This window comes from Centropristis striata, chromosome 23 (assembly GCF_030273125.1).
Source record: "Centropristis striata isolate RG_2023a ecotype Rhode Island chromosome 23, C.striata_1.0, whole genome shotgun sequence".
Classification (NCBI taxonomy): Eukaryota; Metazoa; Chordata; class Actinopteri; order Perciformes; family Serranidae; genus Centropristis; species Centropristis striata.
The window spans coordinates 4,013,571-4,033,218 of record NC_081539.1 but is presented as its reverse complement, the minus strand read 5'-3'; the positions used below and the strand labels follow the sequence as shown (position 1 = coordinate 4,033,218).

The 19,648-nt window shown below is 37.2% G+C and overlaps 1 protein-coding gene across 1 annotated transcript in view; it reads left to right on the top strand.

Annotated features, from left to right (window-relative positions):
* Window positions 1-19,084, top strand: part of rsu1 (Ras suppressor protein 1) — a 42,034-nt gene extending 22,950 nt beyond the window's left edge. The window contains exon 9 of the mRNA XM_059327095.1: window positions 18,648-19,084. Within this exon, the coding sequence (XP_059183078.1) occupies window positions 18,648-18,750 (103 nt within the window). The 3' untranslated portion in view covers window positions 18,751-19,084. The remainder of the gene's footprint in view (window positions 1-18,647) is intronic.
* Window positions 19,085-19,648: the final 564 nt, after the last annotated feature.

Here is a 19,648-nt window from a genome sequence, read left to right as displayed (position 1 = left end):
CGTCTATGTACAACTCTAGTGGAGTGCAATAAGGGGATTTAATGAATAGTGTACAATATGGACAATATGTTCCAGCTGGTGGCAATAGAGGCAAGGCAAGTTTATTTGTATAGCACAATTCAACACAAGGTGATTCAAAATGCTTTATATAAACATTAAAAACAGCAAGACACAATTAAAAACAGTAAAAACGGACAATTAAAACAGGGAAATAGAAATAAAAATACAAATAAGATAAAATAAGATACAGCAGGATAAGAAAAGAGATAAAATAATAAAAAGCACAAGTCAAACATTGCGTAGTTAAAAAGTAAGGGCAGTAGAGTAGAGCAGATAAGTGTTAAAGTTAACGTACACTGCAGTAAACAATAGTGTTTTTAATCCTGATTCCTGACATTAAACAGGCCTCCTCACCCTCTCATTTTAAATCTCTTCTTAAAACCCACCTCTTCTATTTAAATTATTTAATTTAAAAATACAAATAAGATAGAATAAGATACAGCAGGATAAGAAAAGGAGTCCTGTTGAAGGCAGAACAGTGTATTCTAGTGACTTCTACCAGTCAGGAACATGCTACTTGCCATCAAGCATGGGATTTAAAAAAAAAAATCTATATATCTTTTTGCTCACTGCAACCCACTAGGTTGTAACTCTATGGTGCCAGGCAGGAACTTGCAGCCTTAAAGACTATACGTTATGTTTATTGACAGGCAGATCATATTGACCAGTTGTTACCTGAGTCTGTCACTCTGATGATGGAGAGCTCAGCATGGACTCACACTCTGTCTCTGTGATCAATCACACATCGACAGTAAAGTCTGCCCTCATAAATAAAATGCATGCATAATTTGTCTTTCACTCACATTAATGCACTTGCAAACACACACACACACACACACACACACACACACACACACACACATTCTTGTACGCATTCCCTCATTGTAATAGTGAATTCCCCAGCAAGGTTATAATAGTTTTGGATTTTTCATTAGTTTTAGTTTTGATTTTGTTGTGAATTTTAGAGTGAGTTTGCTAGTTTTAGTTCAGTTTTTATTTATTTTAAATGCTTTAGTTTTAGTTTAGTTTTTATTAGTTGTAGTTTTTTCTAATGGAGTATTTGTTGGGTGGGAGATTGAAAGAGGTCACAGTAAAATTTGCCTTTATTTCCTTTGTCTGATCCATCTTCATTATGTATGAAAAAGGACAAAAACGAAGGACATTTTCACTGTAATTTTAGTTAGTTTTGACACACACACATTCTTGTACTTCTATCTTTGTGAGGACCCTCATTGTAACAGTGAATTCCCTTGCAAGGTTATAATAGTTTTGGATTTTTCATTAGTTTTAGTTTTAATTTTGTTGTGAATTTTTGTTTTCAAATTCAGTTAGTTTTAATGAGTTTTTAGAGTGAGTTTGCTAGTTTTAGTTTAGTATTTATTCATTTTAAATGCTTTAGTTTTTATTAGTTGTAGTTTTTTGTAATGGGGTATTTGTTGGGTGGGAGATTAAAAGAGGTCACAGTAAATTTTGCCTTTATTTCCTTTGTCTGATCCATCTTCATTATGTATGAAAAAAGTTGATAAAGATGAAAACAAAGGACATTTTCACTATAATTTTAGTTAGTTTTGTAACCACACAATACAGTTTCAGTTAATTATCATTATCATGTGACCTTTAACCTTTAAAACAAAGTCTGAAATCTCAGTGAAATCTCAGAAAAGCCTTTTAAGAAGTGAGGACCGGCTGAAATGTCCTCACTTTGCAAAAATGTCCTCACTCTGTTGGTTAAAAACGTGTTCTGGTCCTCACTATGTAGGAAGAACACACACACACACACACACACACACACTAAACCCTTCTTTTATCTAAATTGATTGACTTTTTTAAAAATATTAATCTGTCTATTATGACTTTGGTTAATTAACCATTAATTGGATATCAAGTTAAAATTTAAATTTGCTAGTTTCGGGATGTTAGGATCCATGACTATATTTGTTTACCACAGCAGTGAGGTACGTTAAACCACTGAAGGTCAGCAAAAACACTATTTCTAGGGAGTGTTCAGTTTCTCCTGAAGTTATGAACAATAAGGAGGCGCCTGGCCTCAGTACCTGGGCACGCTGACCTCCCTGTGTGGCTATTTTCAGTTTGCTCTCCCTCTTTATTTTATATATAATACGGCATGAGTTTGTGAGAGACACTGTATAAGCAGCCTGTGAGAACATGTGAGAGTGAGAAAGATGTATGAGTGCAACAGTGAAAGACAACACACACACACGCACACACGCACACACACACAAACACACACCCACACACACACACACAGACAGCTAGCAGCAGCCTGTCTTTAGGCAGGTGTTAAATCAGTTCCCAAAGAGATCTTCTTTGTGTCTCCACAGCTTCATTTACACCTGACTAAATGTCCTTCATCCTCCAACCCTGTGAACGTACACACACACACACACACACACACACACACACACACACACACACACAATCTGTCTGCACCTCCAGTTCCTGTCTCATTTAGTGAGATGTATCTTGAATGTGAAAGTGGTTTTATACAGTACTATACTATTTTTTTTTTGGTAGCGAGAGAGAGGTCAGAGGTCAGTGAAATACCTGGAAACGGTAAAATGTTGAGTTTAATGGGACATTAAAATTTTCTATTTTGACTTGGATAATTGGAATTGAAAGCCTTTCAGCATTTTGATTTATCGTTTAGAGTCAGAATTTAATTTGCAACACCCTTTTTTAATTGTTAAAAGGTGTCTTTATTTTGGTGCTTATATTTCCCGACAAGTACTATAAATCTTGTCCATCCACCCATCCATCCACCCATCCATCCATCCATCCATCCATTTTCCTCCACTTACTCGGGGCCGGGTCGCGGGGGCAGCCGACTAAGCAAAGCATTCCAGACGTCCCTCTCCCCAGCCACAACGTCCATCTCTTCCTGGGGGACCTCGAGGCGTTCGGAAAAAATGATAAAATGTTGAGTTTAATGGGACATTAAAATTTTTTTATTTTGACTTGGATAATTGGAATTGAAAGCCCATTTTGATTTATATTTTAGAGTCTGAATTTAATTTCTAAACACCCTTTTCCAATTGTGAAAAGGTGTCTTTATTTTGGTGCTTATATTTCCCCGACGTACTATAAATCTTGTCCATCCATCCATCCATCCATCCATCCATCCATCCATCCATCCATCCATCCATCCATCCCCGCTTATCCGGGGCCGGGTCGCGGGGACTAAATACAAAAAAATCTAGCATATAACCTGTCAGTTACTGGCACCAGATTTGGAAGGATGGCATGTGACACGGTTATAACAAACCAGTCAAACAGGTGTGTGGAGTTGAAAAAGTAGTTAGAGCTTTAACTTATCGATCAAACCCTACTTTTTTTTTATTCTTCACACAACTACTTCTCGTGTAAACACCTGAATGCTTAGAATGAGGACATAGAACTGTTTACAGTGGATAAAACATTGGAACCAACCCTGTTAAAAACCTCCACCAGAGATCTGACAGGTAATAAATCTGAAGGACATAATGAAGGCTGCAGTTTGGCAGTTGTGTCCTTTGGGGTGATGACTGCTTGCTGCAGTGGTGTTGCAGTGCTACAGAGTCAAGGACAGCTTGTTGACATTATTTTAGTAAATCAGCTGTAGACGTTTGGTTTTGGTTTTGGTCACTGTTATATGCTATATTGCTGTAAGCCAGGAGTGGGTGTGCATCTGTTGTTCATTCCCAATCACAGAGCCAGCCTTGGAGAACCTGATAATGTAATAAATTCCCGATAATGTAATAAAAATCTGCACTTGAGTCCATTGAAAATGTAATAAAACCTGATAATGTAATAACTTCCCGATAATGTAATAAAGTGCATTTCCCAATAATGTAATACACTTTTTACCAATAATGTAATAAAGTATAACATTAATGGGAGGTTTTTACATTATCAGGTTATAGGCTTCATTTCCCAAGTCCTGATAATGTAATAATTCCCCAATATTGTAATAACTTAACAGCAGACCACCCATTACTTGGGTTCAAGTGGTGATACTGTGTATCAACTCTAGCTCCAGAGCTCTAGCGCCACCAACAGGTCAAAGTTGAATGTTTAGTAACTTTTGACCCGTTCATCCGTTTTTCCACAAAGGATGTATCACTGGAACCCTTTGGGCCAATCCCAGCTCAATGCATCCTCAATGGGGTTTTTCGGCCATATTGGATTTTCCGCCATCATTGATTTGATCAAAAACCTTCCATTAATGTTATACTTTATTACATTATTGGTAAAAAGTGTATTACATTATTGGGAAATGCACTTTATTACATTATTGGGAAGTTATTACAGGATCAGGTTTTATTACATTTTCAATGGACTGAAGTGCAGCTTTTTATTACATTATCGGGGTTATTACATCATCGGGAATTTATTACATTATCAAGTTCTACAAGCCTTCCTGATCAGCTTGTCCAGGCTGGTTTTGTCTGCTGTGCAACTTCACCTCACCAGGCCATAGCAAAAAAACAGAGCACTGGCCACCATTGTATGTTAATGGGCTTTATCAGTAACAGCCAGTTAACATGTCATTAGGGGTGTGCCATATCGTATCGTTCACAATAATATTGGTTTGTTTTTTTTGGTTAAAAAAAATGCATATCACGATATTGGCAACATTCCTACTTCTTGATGTAGTGGCGTAAGGGTAACAATTAAAGTTGTTTTAATCACAAAAAGCTACTTACTCTCTGTCGCTAAACACATGCAGCTTTCAAAATAAGAGCACGGTGTGTTAACAGAATCCACCACAGAACTTACAAGAAGACTGTCAAAATAAGATGCCTTAAATAAAACGTACAAGAACCTTTATTCTCCTTTACAAAATGTCATTAAAATATGCCCCCCGAAACCCCTAAATGGTTATTTTTTATTATTTGCTCATACTCAAGGGTCAAGAGTAAACGTTTTTGTATTTGGCAACTGTTGGGATTTGCACTTTACACTAAATTTTAGATTTTTATTTATTGATACAGACCGAAAAAAACATATTTTCTATATCTTTTTAAGTATTTCGTAATATCGTGAAGAATAATCGTTATCGCAAAAATAGCCTGAAATATTGTGATATTATTTTAGGGCCATATCGCCCAGCCCTACTTGTCATCATGGAGTAGTAACTGTGTATCAGCAGAACATGTGATATTTCATGATGCATCTGTTTTTAAGCTGGAATTGTGCTTCTCTAAAGATACATATGAACATATAAACATATGCATGCTGCAGGGCTGATATGGATAACTGTAGGTTGCACAGTTACAGTCATCTAACATTTTCCAGTTATTTTCCAGCCACTGGGAGTCTCCCTCCTCCTTCTGTTTCCTGACAGAGCGTGTCAAGTTGGCACTGATAACACACCCATTCATTACTGGGTGTGTTATCAGTGGTACAATACTAGTGTAAATGCAATGAGATTGCATCATTTTTAAGTGACGATGATTCAAGCCATTAGATACACTTTCAACTCCAGAAAAACCTTAATCAGCATTACACAATTGTAAGATAGATAGATAGATTTTTGGCAATTTTGTGTCTTTTTGTAGTAATTTTGTGTATTTTTGGGTCACTTTTTGTCTTTTTTAGTCAAATTGTGTTGTTTTATTTAAAGTAATTTAATGTTTTTTCAGTCATTTTGTGTCTTTTTTTGGTCATTTGTGTCTTTATAAAGTAATTTAGGTTTTTTTCTGTCATTTTGAGCCTTTTTTTTTTGTAAATTTGTGTCTTTTTTTGGTCATTTTGATACTGCCTCCAGCGGTCCCCAGGCAATTTGAGTTTGAGACCCCTGACTTAGAGAGTAGGAAACTTCTGGTATGCTTTATAAAACGGTTGCAATCTTTTCTGCAGCTTACATCATCCTCACAGCAACATGCAAATATGTTTTGCCTCTTTCTTCTCATTTCATCTTCATTTTTAGCCATTTCTGCTCAACAAGGCCATATAAGATCTGCTGGATGCATTGTGTGGTAGCCCTCTCAGTTGCTGTCTAATTATATTCACGCATTAATGCCTAACAGAGATGGCTGCACCAGGGCCCTGCAGTGAGAAGGTCTTACAGTTGGAGGGATGATGTTGAAACCTGGCTGCTCTTCTCTGCTCTGGAACACAGAGACGAGGAGCAGCTGCTGAGGAACTGATTTGTTATTATTAATTAGCCATATATTACAGGTTTTTTGACACTGCTACTAAATTACTTTTTTCCCAGTGTGGCAACATCATCACATTACGGCATAGTAGTAATTTAGTTTAATTGTTGTCATTTGTAGGAGCAATTTGCTGCAGATGCATTGACAAGAAGTGTGAGAGTATAAAGGCAATTGACATATTAAGAGGTAATCCACAATCAAGCATTATTTTTGTTAGATTGTTGTCTGTTAGGTTGGATTAAAGATCTGAAGTTAATCAACAGGGTTATCATGGTATTCCAACAGATTCTGTCTTCTTACATATGTCTCTACCCTTACAGTATAAAAGGGCCACTACCTTCTTTAAGGCCCCTGGAAAGTTGTGAGAAAAGGTATAAATACAACCCTGATTGGGTTGAAAAAAAAGTTGGGATGATGTTTAAAACATAAATAAAACAGAATGTGAGAATTTGCTTATCCTTTGTGATTTACAGCCATTTAAAAAAATTCTACAAAGACAATATTTTTAATGTTCAAACTTTTTCTAAATAAACTCTGGGTTTCCTGTTAACCCATTGACGCCTAAAACTGCCTGTAAAACCTCTGATTGGTGATTTTAAAATCAGCCCCTAAAACCTGAAGTTTTTCCGGAAATTCAACAGAAGTGTCAACGCTTCTACTAAATAATAGATTTTTCAGCCTCTGTAGCAGATAGAAATGAAATTCAAAAAGTATTTAAAAGCTTATACAAATACTACAAAACAACGTATCCGCTTTCCAGGCTTCAATGGGTTAAGACACAGTAAGGCTTTAATTCTATTGCTTAGCAACTACTACTTGTTACTTCAACTACTTGTTCCAGTACAACTGATAGTTGAGTGCCATAAAGTTCTCATTGCTAAAAAAAAAAAAAAGAAAAGAAAAAAGGCTCTTTTACAAGATTCCTCTTTACAAGCAGATACCATTTTGGGCTTTTATTTTGAAGGCTCATCCTTACTTTGCTGATTGCAATGGTTATTAGGGCAGTATTAGAGGGTGGAGAGGGAAGGGACATAATATGAACGATTGAGAAGGTCATTTAATGGAGATCTAACTTTTAAAACTACTAGTTTTTTCAAAAAATGTGAGTCCTAACAACAAAATATTAGTGTCATCAGAAAGAAAAGTCTCCCCTTATGTGAGCAAGATCATCTTTTTTTTTTTTTCTGACATATCACTCATATATGTACAACATTAAAAGGAATGACATATTTTTTAAAAAAGGTATTTATTTTAAAACTCAATAATTATAATCATTACAGTATTAACATTAAGCAATGGTTGAAGGAATCTGGAGTTCTTTACGTAGAAGAGGTTGGCATATCACTCATATGTACAACATTAAAAAGGACAGCATATGTATTTATTTTAAAAAGTATTTATTTTAAAAGTAAAAGTAAAGCAAACATAACAACAAAATATTAGTATTAGAAAGAAAAGTCTCCCCTTATGTGAGCAAGATCATCTTTTTTTCTTCTTCTGACATATCACTCATATGTACAACATTAAAAATGACAGCATATGTATTTAAAAAAATATATTTCTTTTAAAAGTAAAAGTAAAGCAAACCTAACAACAAAATATTAGTATTAGAAAGAAAAGTCTCCCCTTATGTGAGCAAGATCATCTTTTTTTTTATTTTTCTGACATTTCTGGGTAAACTGTAAATGAGAAACGGGAGCTCAATTTTGTAATTTCAGCAATTTTCCAGTTTGTGAATCTCCTCTTTGAATGTCTCTTTGGAGTCAACAGTATCATCTGCCCATTGAGGGAATGCATCCTTGACTACTGTATGTACAATCAGACTGGGGTGTGTATCTGCCGTCTTTTGTGGACTATATCTGGCCCTTAGTTTGTGGGCCTCCATTCATCATGCCATGACTATACTCTCTTCATTCCTGCTGACCTCAAAAAGTTTCACTCAACGAGGCTCTCCTGATTTGCTACAACAGTACTTTTCACTCTAATAAACCACTATAATGCAAATGATCTTGCACTATTAAAGAATAATGAGCAACCCATATTCAGTCACTGTCAGGTAGTACAAAAGCACAAATAATTATCAATCACCAAAGACATATTTCAAACATCAGCAAATAACGATCTATGGTCGATATATTATTACATCCATAATTGCCTCCTTGTCCGGTTGAAAATGCATGATGTCTGCTGAAAGACGGACCAGTTCCTCTCTCTGCCTCCCCCAAGAAAAGGTTTTTGAGTGTTATTGTAGGTGGTGACCCTGAATTGTCAAAGAGTCTGATTCGACTATGAAGCCACGTAAAGGAAGGGGGAACCTTGTACACCAGGGGTCTCAAACTCAAATTAGCTGAGGGCCACTGGAGGCAGTATCAAAATGACCAAAAATAGACACAAAATGACTAAAAAAAGACACAAAATGACTTAAAAAAGACACAAAATGACTAAAAAAAAGACACAAAATGACCACAAAAAAAAGACACAAAATGACCAAAAAAAAGACACAAAATGACAAAAAAAAATACACAAAATGACCAAGAAAAGACACAAAATGACTAAAAAAAAGACACAAAATGACCCAAAAAAGACACAAAATGACTGAAAAATAACTAAATTACTTTAAAAGACAAAATGACAAAAAAGACACAAAATTATTTTTAAAAAAAAGACAAAATTATTTTAAAAAGACATAAAATTACCAAAAAAAGACATTTAATGACTAAAAAATTACCAAAAAAGACACAAAATTACAAAAAAGACAAAAAATTTCAGAGAAAAACCTAAACTACTTAGGGAAGAAACAAAATTACCAAAAAAAGACACAAAATTATTTAAAAAAGACACAAAATTACCAAAAAAAGTGCCCCAAAAAGTAATTAAAGGGACCTTCCACACACAACATATAAAACTCACATTAAACTTTCACATCAAGGTGGGGGCCACAAAATATCGTCACGAGGGCCGCAATTGGCCCGCGGTCCGCAAGTTTGAGACCCCTGTTGTACAGGATATATCCAGCTAAGGATCTTGTTAATAAGTTAGCTTGGTACCTGCAACTTTTGTATCAGTAGTTTCACATCATTTAATCTCCTCATAATGTGTCAAATGTAGCAAAAAAAATTGTATTGCACTTTGTGTGTGTGTCTGTGTGTGCTGTTAACAAAGTTAAAGGATCGTTTTGTGTTTATTTATGGAGACAACTGTGCTCACACACATACTGTACATGCACTCAACCCTCAGTTGTTCCTGCAAGTCAGCAGAAATTGTAACTAACTAATGATGAGGGCAGAGATCTTTGCCGCCATTGGCTAAAAGCCCCAGTTGTATGTCATGAATCTTAATTAGGATCTTTTCTCCTGCTCTCCCTACCTTATCTTCACATCTCCTTCTCCGCTCCTTCTTCTCCTTCTTACTAATGTTTCTGTGGCTGTTAAGGAAGCTAATAAATTGCTCTGCAGCGATGGTGAAGATGAGGAAGGTGGCTGAGAGAGGAAGGGGCCCATCAGATCAATGGCCTTTGCCCTCCCTGCGCATTTATCACACATGCACTCACACATACATATTTTCAACTCCGCAACACACATTCACATCCAGATAAAGGAAAGAAAATACCAACTTTCAATCTCTGTACACACACACACACACACACACACACACACACAGAGAAAGAACTTTGCCATGATTAATTAAGCCGTGTGGAATAGCAGAGCTCCATAAAGACATCATCAGGAATTTGAATCCATTCGCCTCTCTTCTTCTTCTGCATTTAATTGGCCCTAACATTTCATCACCAGAGCTGCTCACACACACACACACACACACACACACACACACACACACACTTAAAAGAAATCTTTATGTTGATCTTTAGCTAGAACTGTTAGTGCTCCTGCTTGTATAAAAGCATAATGAAAGTGTTTCTGTCATTGGTTGTGTGTGGTTGTGGCTGGTTGGGCCTCCCTGGTTCTCCTGGGTACCGGCCTCTTCAGCACACACAGACAGGAAGGAGAGCAGGCAGCCAGAGGGACCTAATGCCCACAGTTTGTCTTTACATTGTCATTCAGAGATTGCTGGGTGGGAGGGGGGGTTGGGTTGTTTTTTTCCTAAAATTTCCCAGCACCAAACAAATGTGTTTTTGTGTGAGGGTGGAGGATAGGTGCAGCCTCAGCTGTGGTTATTCTGATGAGGTGGTGCAGGGCCGTTTTGGTGCTCATTTTGGTATTAAATTGAGCCCAGAACTGTGGTATATTAAAGCAACGGCAAGATACATATAACTCATTATTAAGCCCTGGGCGGCTGTGGCTCAGTTGGTAGAGTCGGTTGCCCCCCCAACCAGAGGGTTGGTGGTTCGATCCCTGACTGTCCCAGCCTACATGTCGAAGTATCCTTGAGCAAGATACTGAACCCCAAATTGCTCTCGATGCTGCGTTCATCGGTGTGTGAATGAATTCCCAATGGTGGCAGGTCGCACCGTTTATGGTAGCCTCTGCCACCAGTATGAATGTGTGTGTGAAAGGGTGAATGAGCGCAGTCTGTAGTGTAAAGAGCTTTGAGTGGTCGCAAATCGACTAGAAAAGCGCTATATAAGTGCAGGTCCATTTACCATTTACCTTTCAATTTAACCCTTTATCGGGCGAAGAACTATATTTGGTAACTTCAGTGGATATCAGAATGAGGTCCCCATGTCTCTCTGTTTGGTCGTAGAACCACATGGATTTCTTCCAGCTAATCAGCAAAGATCAGGCACCATGACATCTGACCAATCAGTATGATAATAATATAATAATATTCACTTTATTCACCTGGACCTCCAATGTAAAAATGAAACATTTAGAAAAAAATTCTGCAAGAAACAGTCGTACAAACAGTTATTCTTCAGTGACTTGTACCAGGAGAACTTGACTATGACGGCATACTAGGGCCAAGTAGTTGCATAAATGTGCTAGTCACCCCACCATGGGGTGGGGGCACATCATGGTGGATTAGTGAGCAGACCACAGCAGGTTTTAACCCTTTGATGCACAACATGGGTCTGAAGTGACCCGATATGTATGAGTTTTTATGTTCTATATCTTTGCAATAAATTATTTTCATCATTCAGTATTCCAGGTTTTCCCCCATTAGTTTGTTTTTGATCATCATACATCCTAATTTTGTTTTCCTTGATTCATTTTTTTAATAAAATGTATCACTACTCTTCTAATGCACAACATGGGTGAAAAATGACCCATATCCATTGTTTAGCTAAGCTTAGCTAACTACTAAGCTAACTTCTTGGCTAAGTATTTAGCTTAGAATGAATGCAGGTTAATTTTTGACCCATGCTGTGCATTAGAAGGGGCGTCAGTATGTTGTGCATCAAACACAACACACTTTTTTTAAGGCGTGTCTATGTAACAACTGTCCTTTCAGCAACATTAGTGCCCTCCACATCACAGCAACACACATTAAACAAACTAGTATTGAAAATAAATGATTGAAAAAAACCCATCACTAAACGTGAGTCTTTGAGTGAACACTCCATCGTCAATTAGGCTGCATTATTCTCCATCTTCATATTGATTTATTTTCCTTATGAGACACTGACGAACTCTTCCCCTCCCCCACTCCTCCACATTCTTCTCTGCTCAACCCATCCATCAATGCTAGGAACCCATAATTATGCTAACAGTACCTTGTTATGACAGCACCAAGTGTGCTGTATTGGCCACTTATTGACCAGATGAATAATAATCTTGCCTTTCTTAAAGGGAGCGCGCACAATCAGTCAGCACAGTTCAGATTCCTGAGCTCTGGTTTCCTGCTGCCTCCAATTCACATACAAACAGCTGTGATGGCATTACAAAATATAAACTTATAATAAAATCCTTTTCTAGAAGGGAAAACAGAAGATTTTCTGTGTAATGATTACTACACAGAAAGTGTGTATTTAATTATTATTTTATTTGCCATTAGTCTGTAACTAGGGTTGTCACGATGCTAAAATTTTCAACTCGATACCGATACTCAGGAAAATATTCGATACTCGATACCATTTTCGATACCATTTTCGATACCACAAGGATAAAAACAAAGACCCCAAAATTTAACTGAAATATTTTTATTAACAAGAAAAATGCAACATGTAATAAGTACCAGAACCACAGGTTAAATATTTATAATAAAAAACAGTTGTGCAAAAAGAAACTGCAACTATGATAACAAGCTTCAGGTCTGAGGTAGTGCAAAAAAATAAATAAATACAATAAACAATAACAATTAGAACAATATTTTGAGGTTGTATGCCGTGCACAATATTAGGCAAGCTTGATAAAAAATAAAAATAACTTAACCTAAGTGTTCCTTCCTTGGCTAGGTATCAATACTTTTGCAAATGAGTATCGTTTCCGGATACAACGTTTTAGTACTTTTGACAAGTAATTATTTGTTGTCATTATGTTACAAATCTATATTCGGCTTTGTAGTCTAAACAAATTTCAAGTTTGTGTTATTTTAGTTGAGTTTGATTTGACTTCAATCAAACTTTTTGAAGTCTCATTGACATCAAGAGAGACCTGTTAAAAAATGATATGAACCAGATACACCAACAAGATGACTCAGTCAAAAATGACATATTCACACTTGAAGATATGAGGAATATCAACAAGTAGAACTTTAAATTCCCTTATCAATAAGTTCAGAGTTTGTTTGGACTTTTAAAGCTTAATTATTTTGTGATCTGGAGTCACCTTCACTCTAAACTCAAATAGGAATGTATAATATTAGGGCCGGGACTTTAACGCGTGAATTAAGATTGAAAAAATTGAAATTGCACTTTAATCGCACTTATTTTTGCACTGCGGAACGTTTCTCACTGGATGAGTTTCAGGAGGACCGATTATACTGGAGCACCAACTAGTGTTGATGAGTTGAGACAACAACAAACCACAGTGAACATGAAGGAAGAAGCTGATGAGACCTTTGGTTGGCCCCGTGGATGATGGGACATTTAGTTACTAAAAACCAATGGATGGAAGCGTCCATAAGAGCATGGTTGTGTTGCTAGGCAACAAGGAATTCACATATCACCATAGCAGCACATCCAGCCTCAAGTATCACCTCAATGCTAAACATATAGCAGCTAGCAGCTAGTGTGGTAGCTAGCGTGGATTGTGTTTTACTTCAAAAACCAAAGTATTCTAGTTTACAGAAGGTCTACCTACCTATAGGCTACCTGAATTTATGAAATGTACTATATTTTTAAATATGTTATTGCTACACTTAATGGCAAAAATTGCACTGGTCTGTTGGACTTGAAGAAAAATAAACAATATTTTTGTTGCTTAAGCTTATGTATTCAGTCATTATTCAATGGTATACTAAAAATCCATGTGAAAAAAATTACTTCTCACTGTTAAATATTTATATGTGATTAAAATGCGATTAATTTAGATTAATTAATTACAAAGCCTCTAATTAATTATATATATTTTTTTAATCGAGTCACGGCCCTATAAAATATATCTAAAATAGAAAAGCCTTATAAATAAATGTGCATTAAAGACGCACTAAAGCTAAAAAGAGTGAATCTGAACCCCTTCCTGTGTGAAGACGCTGTCTGTGGAGTCTGGAGCCGCTGCCTGTAATTATCTGTAGTAGTTCCATCCTAGTTAGTAACAAATTACTATGGAACCCTGCTAGCACGACTCAAACCTGTCAACTATCCTAAGGTCGGCTGCTTCTAGACAATCTGCTGCTCCCTGGAGCTGCCTGGCACCCTTCCCCTGGTCCCGGCATCTGAGCCGAGGGTCCCAGAGGAGACGGAGGGACAAAAGGCTCTGCAGAGAACCAGCATCACACTTTGTCTCAACCGCTCTCTGTCAGATATGTATCCCTGCAGACTGGACACCAATAGTGGCGAGGGGTTGATATGAATGCCCAAATAGGCAACAGACATGTTGTAGAACCTGATAATGTAATAAAGTGCATTTCCCAATAATGTCATACACTTTTTTTTTTACCAATAATGTAATAAAGTATAACATTAATGGGAGGTTATTACATTATCAGGTTATAGGCTTCATTTAGCAAGTCCTGATAATGTAATAAAAATCTGCACTTGAGTCCATTGAAAATGTAGTAAAACCTGATAATGTAATAACTTCCTGATAATGTAATAAAGTGCATTTCCCAATAATGTAATACACTTTTTACCAATAATGTAATAAAGTATAACATTAATGGGAGGTTATTACATTATCAGGTTATAGTCTTCATTTAGCAAGTCCTGATAATGTAATAAAAATCTGCACTTGAGTCCATTGAAAATGTAATAAAACCTGATAATGTAATAACTTCCCGATAATGTAATAAAGTGCATTTCCCAATAATGTAATACACTTTTTTTTTTTACCAATAATGTAATAAAGTATAACATTAATGGGAGGTTATTACATTATCAGGTTATAGGCTTCATTTAGCAAGTCCTGATAATGTAATAATTCCCCAATATTGTAATAATTTAACAGCAGACCACCCATTACTTGGGTTCAAGTGGTGATACTGTGTATCAACTCTAGCTCCAGAGCTCTAGCGCCACCAACAGGTCAAAGTTGAATGTTTATTCACTTTTGACTCGTTCATTTTTCACAAACGAGGTATCCATGACAACACGAATGCATTCAACAGCTTCTTGAAATCTAAAGGTGCTTGGTGTTATACTATACTATATATATATATATATATATATATATATATATACTATATTAGTATATATATATATACTATATATATACTATACTATATATATATTGCATTATTGGGAAATGCACTTTATTACATTATCCGGAAGTTATTACATTATCAGGTTTTATTAAATTTTCAATGGACTCAGGTGCAGAATTTTATTACATTATCAGGTTCTACACAAACCAAGATGACTGACTTGAATCTAACACTTAGAGTTGGAGAGCAGCTGTTAATGAGCTTTCCAAAGGTAAATGGTTTCAGTGAATGTAAGCTATCTATAAATGGAGCTCTCCAACACTGAAACCTCCACTGTCTGTGTCTCTGTGTCTCGTTTCCTGTGTTCCTCAGTGTGTCTCTGCCGTAAGCCTTCTGCCGGTTTGATGGGCAGCAGATATTATGGGGTTTGGCAGCATTTAATTCCCAGTTGAATGTGTTGACATGGGAAGGAGCCAGAAAGAGGAGAGGAGAATACAGGACACTTCAATAAGAGATTGACTGCTCCTCCACTGTGGATGCAACCTCAGTGTGTGTGTGTGTGTGTGTGTGTGTGTGTGTGTGTGTGTGTGTGTGTGTGTGTGTGTGTGTGTGTGTGTGTGTGTGTGTGTGTGTGTGTGTGTGTGTGTGTGTGTGTGTGTGTGTGTGTGTGTGTGTGTGTGTGTGTGTGTGTGTGTGTGTGTGTGTGTGTGTGTGTGTGTGTGTGTGTCATCTGTTGGCTCTGCCAGACCCGTTTGTTATCTTTGGCTTTTAATTTGTCTTGCAGACCGTCTCTGTATCTCGCCTTCCCTTTCTTCTCTACCATTGTTTGTTATTACTAAAAAAAAGCCACTGTCTTCAATGGGTTGCACGTGTTTCCTGTAAAGTTGATTGACAATAGCAACAACATGTTGCCATGCGCTACACCGGCACCATCTTCCAGTAAAAAGCTAACTCTCTATTTAATGCTATACTACATTATACAATACTACACTATGCTATACAAACTCAACTCAACTCAAACTTTATTTATAAAGCACATTTAAAACAACCGGGTTTGACCAAAGTGCTGTACAGATATTGCTGTTGCAGGAAATAAGGTAAAAACAAAAAAAAACATTTTTTTTTTTTTTTTTTAATAAAATCCATAAACACAATGCAATACAATAGAATAAATACAAATAAAATAGAATAAAATAAATTAAAATGTTAATACATTTTTTTGCCAGATGTCCACTTAAACTTGATTAACTATTCTATACTATACACAGTATCATAATGTACTATACTACACTATGCCACATTATGCTATTTGCCATTATGCCATGTTGTTTATTTGGGTGCTCTTCCTGGGTTACATAATAGAACATAAGTTTATAGCATGTTTTCACATATATGCATTAATAAATAAAATTGTGCCAATAACACCCCCCAACCCCCACTTAACAAATTGTAAAAATTACAAAGCCAAATACAGTTTCCCCTTCCATCGCACCACCATTAAAACAGTATCAAAAATCCATAGGAACCAAATTCAGAGTCATGAGTTGATTAATCCAAAAATGAACAAAAACTGTAACAATAACTGCAAACCAGCAGATTTACGAAAATAATCACACTAATGATCTATACGGATATTTTCAATCTATTGGCTGTTTATTGTATGATCTGATTCATTCACCTCACTGACACACTCAAATATTTTCCAGTTTTAAGTCGGCTTCTTTGAAACCCAGGTCAAACACTGAATACAGTAAAAAGGAGGAAAAAACGGAGACACAATTATTAACAAGCTGTAGGAAAAAAAAGAGAGACTGAGCCAAAGAAAAAGTCTTTTCCACTCCAATGAACTCTCTTGCTTGTGAGAAAGAGACACCCATGGGAGGGAGAAAGTGACAGACAGTGTGTGTGTGTGTGTGTGTGTGTGTGTGTGTGTGTGTGTGTGTGTGTGTGTGTGTCTGCTTGTCCACTACTCAGCAGTAATCTACACTAATAAGTGGAGCACAGTGAATGCTGATGATCATTACTAACCAACTCCATATCTGTGTGCGTGTCCAGTCTTGATGACCACATATATATACTTGCTATGCGAATATTTGGTTTATTTATTATTATTTACTATCTGGCTGTTGAAGATCACACTGATCGTCTCCCTTTAATGTTCTTGACCACACTTAGACACCTGCAGCTGTTTAATTAAATCTGTGGCTCAGCGTGGCCGTGCATAGAGCAGTGGTTCTCAAGCTTTTTCTTGAGGGACCAACATTTTTACCATTGTAAACTTTGGCAACCCCCCAATTGCTTCTATGTAGTCGAACTCAATGTGACTTTCATGGTACTCTCTCTTTTTCTTTTTGAGATATTCAGCATTTTCGTCTCCCTGACGATTCGCCATTTTTCCATTAGCTCTGTGCTTCTGTTGTTGTTACCGCTAGATGAGGTTACCGCTAGGTGAGGTTACCGCCAGGTGAGGTTACCACTAGGTGAGGTTACCTCTAGGTGAGGTTACCACTAGGTGAGGTTACCGCTAGGTGAGGTTACCGCTAGGTGAGGTTACCTCTAGGTGAGGTTACCGCTAGGTGAGGTTACCGCTAGGTGAGGTTACCTCTAGCTGAGGTTACCGCTAGGTGAGGTTACCGCTAGGTGAGGTTACCTCTAGGCGAGGTTACCGCTAGGTGAGGTTACCGCTAGGTGAGGTTACCTCTAGGTGAGGTTACCTCTAGGTGAGGTTACCGCAAGGTGAGGTTACCGCCAGGTGAGGTTACCTCTAGGTGAGGTTACCTCTAGGTGAGGTTAGGGCCAGGTGAGGTTACCGCTAGGTGAGGTTACCTCTAGGTGAGGTTACCTCTAGGTGAGGTTACCGCTAGGTGAGGTTACCGCTAGATGAGGTTACCTCTAGGTGAGGTTACCGCTAGATGAGGTTACCGCTAAGTGAGGTTACCGCTAGGTGAGGTTACCTCTAGGTGAGGTTACTGCTAGGTGAGGTTACCGCTAGGTGAGGTTGCCGTTAGGTGAGGTTACCTCTAGGTGAGGTTACCGCTAGGTGAGGTTACCGCTAAGTGAGGTTACCGCTAGGTGAGGTTACCTCTAGGTGAGGTTACCGCCAGGTGAAGTTACCGCTAGGTGAGGTTACCTGTGTATACTACAGGAGGTCCACTTATGTTTTGTGTGGCGTGCCTGTCAGACATACATTTTTTTTACAAGTTTTGCTAAATATCAAGTAATTTGTTCAATCCAATCCACTTTATTTATATAGCACCATTTTAGCAAACACAAGGTTTCCAATAATAAATAATACAATACAGAGACAATACAGAGACATGAAGTAAACGATAGAACAGTAAAAAATCAATAAGATATGATAAATTAAAATAGAATAAAATAAATAAAATGTACTGCCCGCGCAAAATAAAATATACATGTATACAAATAAAAAAAAAACATAAAATCAACACTCTACGTGGTGTTAAAAGCCAAAGAGAAGAGGTGGGTTTTAAGAAGAGATTTAAAAAGAGACAGTGAGGACGCCTGTCTAATGTGCAGCCGCAATTCGTTCCAGAGTTTAGGATAGATAAAATGATTTTAAAATTAATCCTAAAATGAACGGGCAGCCAATTTTGTTGTTTTGTATATTTGTGTGCCATTCCCGTTGCATGTTTAGCGCCTGCATGGTGGACTGTATTCCTTATTTGCATCCTTAAAGAAGTCTCTCCTCTTGTCTTTGTTCTCCAGTCTCTACGGCCGACACATGCAGGCCAACCCAGAACCTCCAAAGAAGAACAACGACAAGAGTAAGAAGATCAGCCGCAAACCACTGGCCGCCAAGAACAAATGAGGAGGAGACAGGATGGAGAAGAACGCTCGCTCAGCCGTCAGACTCACTGCATGTGCCTTATTTCCTTCTCTTTTTACTTTAAATATATATATATATATATAATACGCATTTTCTATTGTATTTGTATTACATCCAAATGTATGAATTATGTTTCTAAATATGTAGTGTTACATATTGTTTGGTCTGTATTCCACTGTGCCTGGGTATACATGGATGTTCTTGTTTTTTCAACTCTTCTGGACTGAATTGTCTTGGTTTTACTTACAGTGCATGGACTGAAGGTGACTATTGGTTACGCTTGTCTAGCCACCAGATTAAAAACGGTTTAACCCTTTCTGCGCGAAAAAAGTCGCAGATTTACGAGAAAAAAGTGGGAAAAAGCAACTTTTTCCTCCCAGATTCACCACTTTAAATCTCATAAATCTGCGCATTTTTTTCTCGTAGATTTGCAACTGTAATCTCGTAAACTTTTTTCTCAAAATATTTTCGTATGTTTTTTTTTACACATTCTGGCAGTATGTAATATCCTCCAATATTCTCTAGGGTTGAAATTTGGAATTTGCAAGTATTTAGTGCCATATTAAGGGTTAAAAGCAAAGTTAAGAATCTTTTATAAAGTCATCCTTGGTCGCTTTATCTGAGTCAGAATCGCCTTTATTGTCATTGCACAGAGTAACAAGTACCAGGACAACGAAATTAGACATCAACCCGTCCAAACGTATACTTAAAACACACATACAATATGACAAAGAGGTGGACAGGACAGGGAGACAGGGAGGAAAGAAAAGAAATACAGCGTAACGTGAGGAGAGGAGAAAAAAAAACGAAGACAAAAATATACGTATGCTGTTGTCCCCAGGTGGCAAACAGAGGTACTGCAACTTCAAATTTTGAAGAC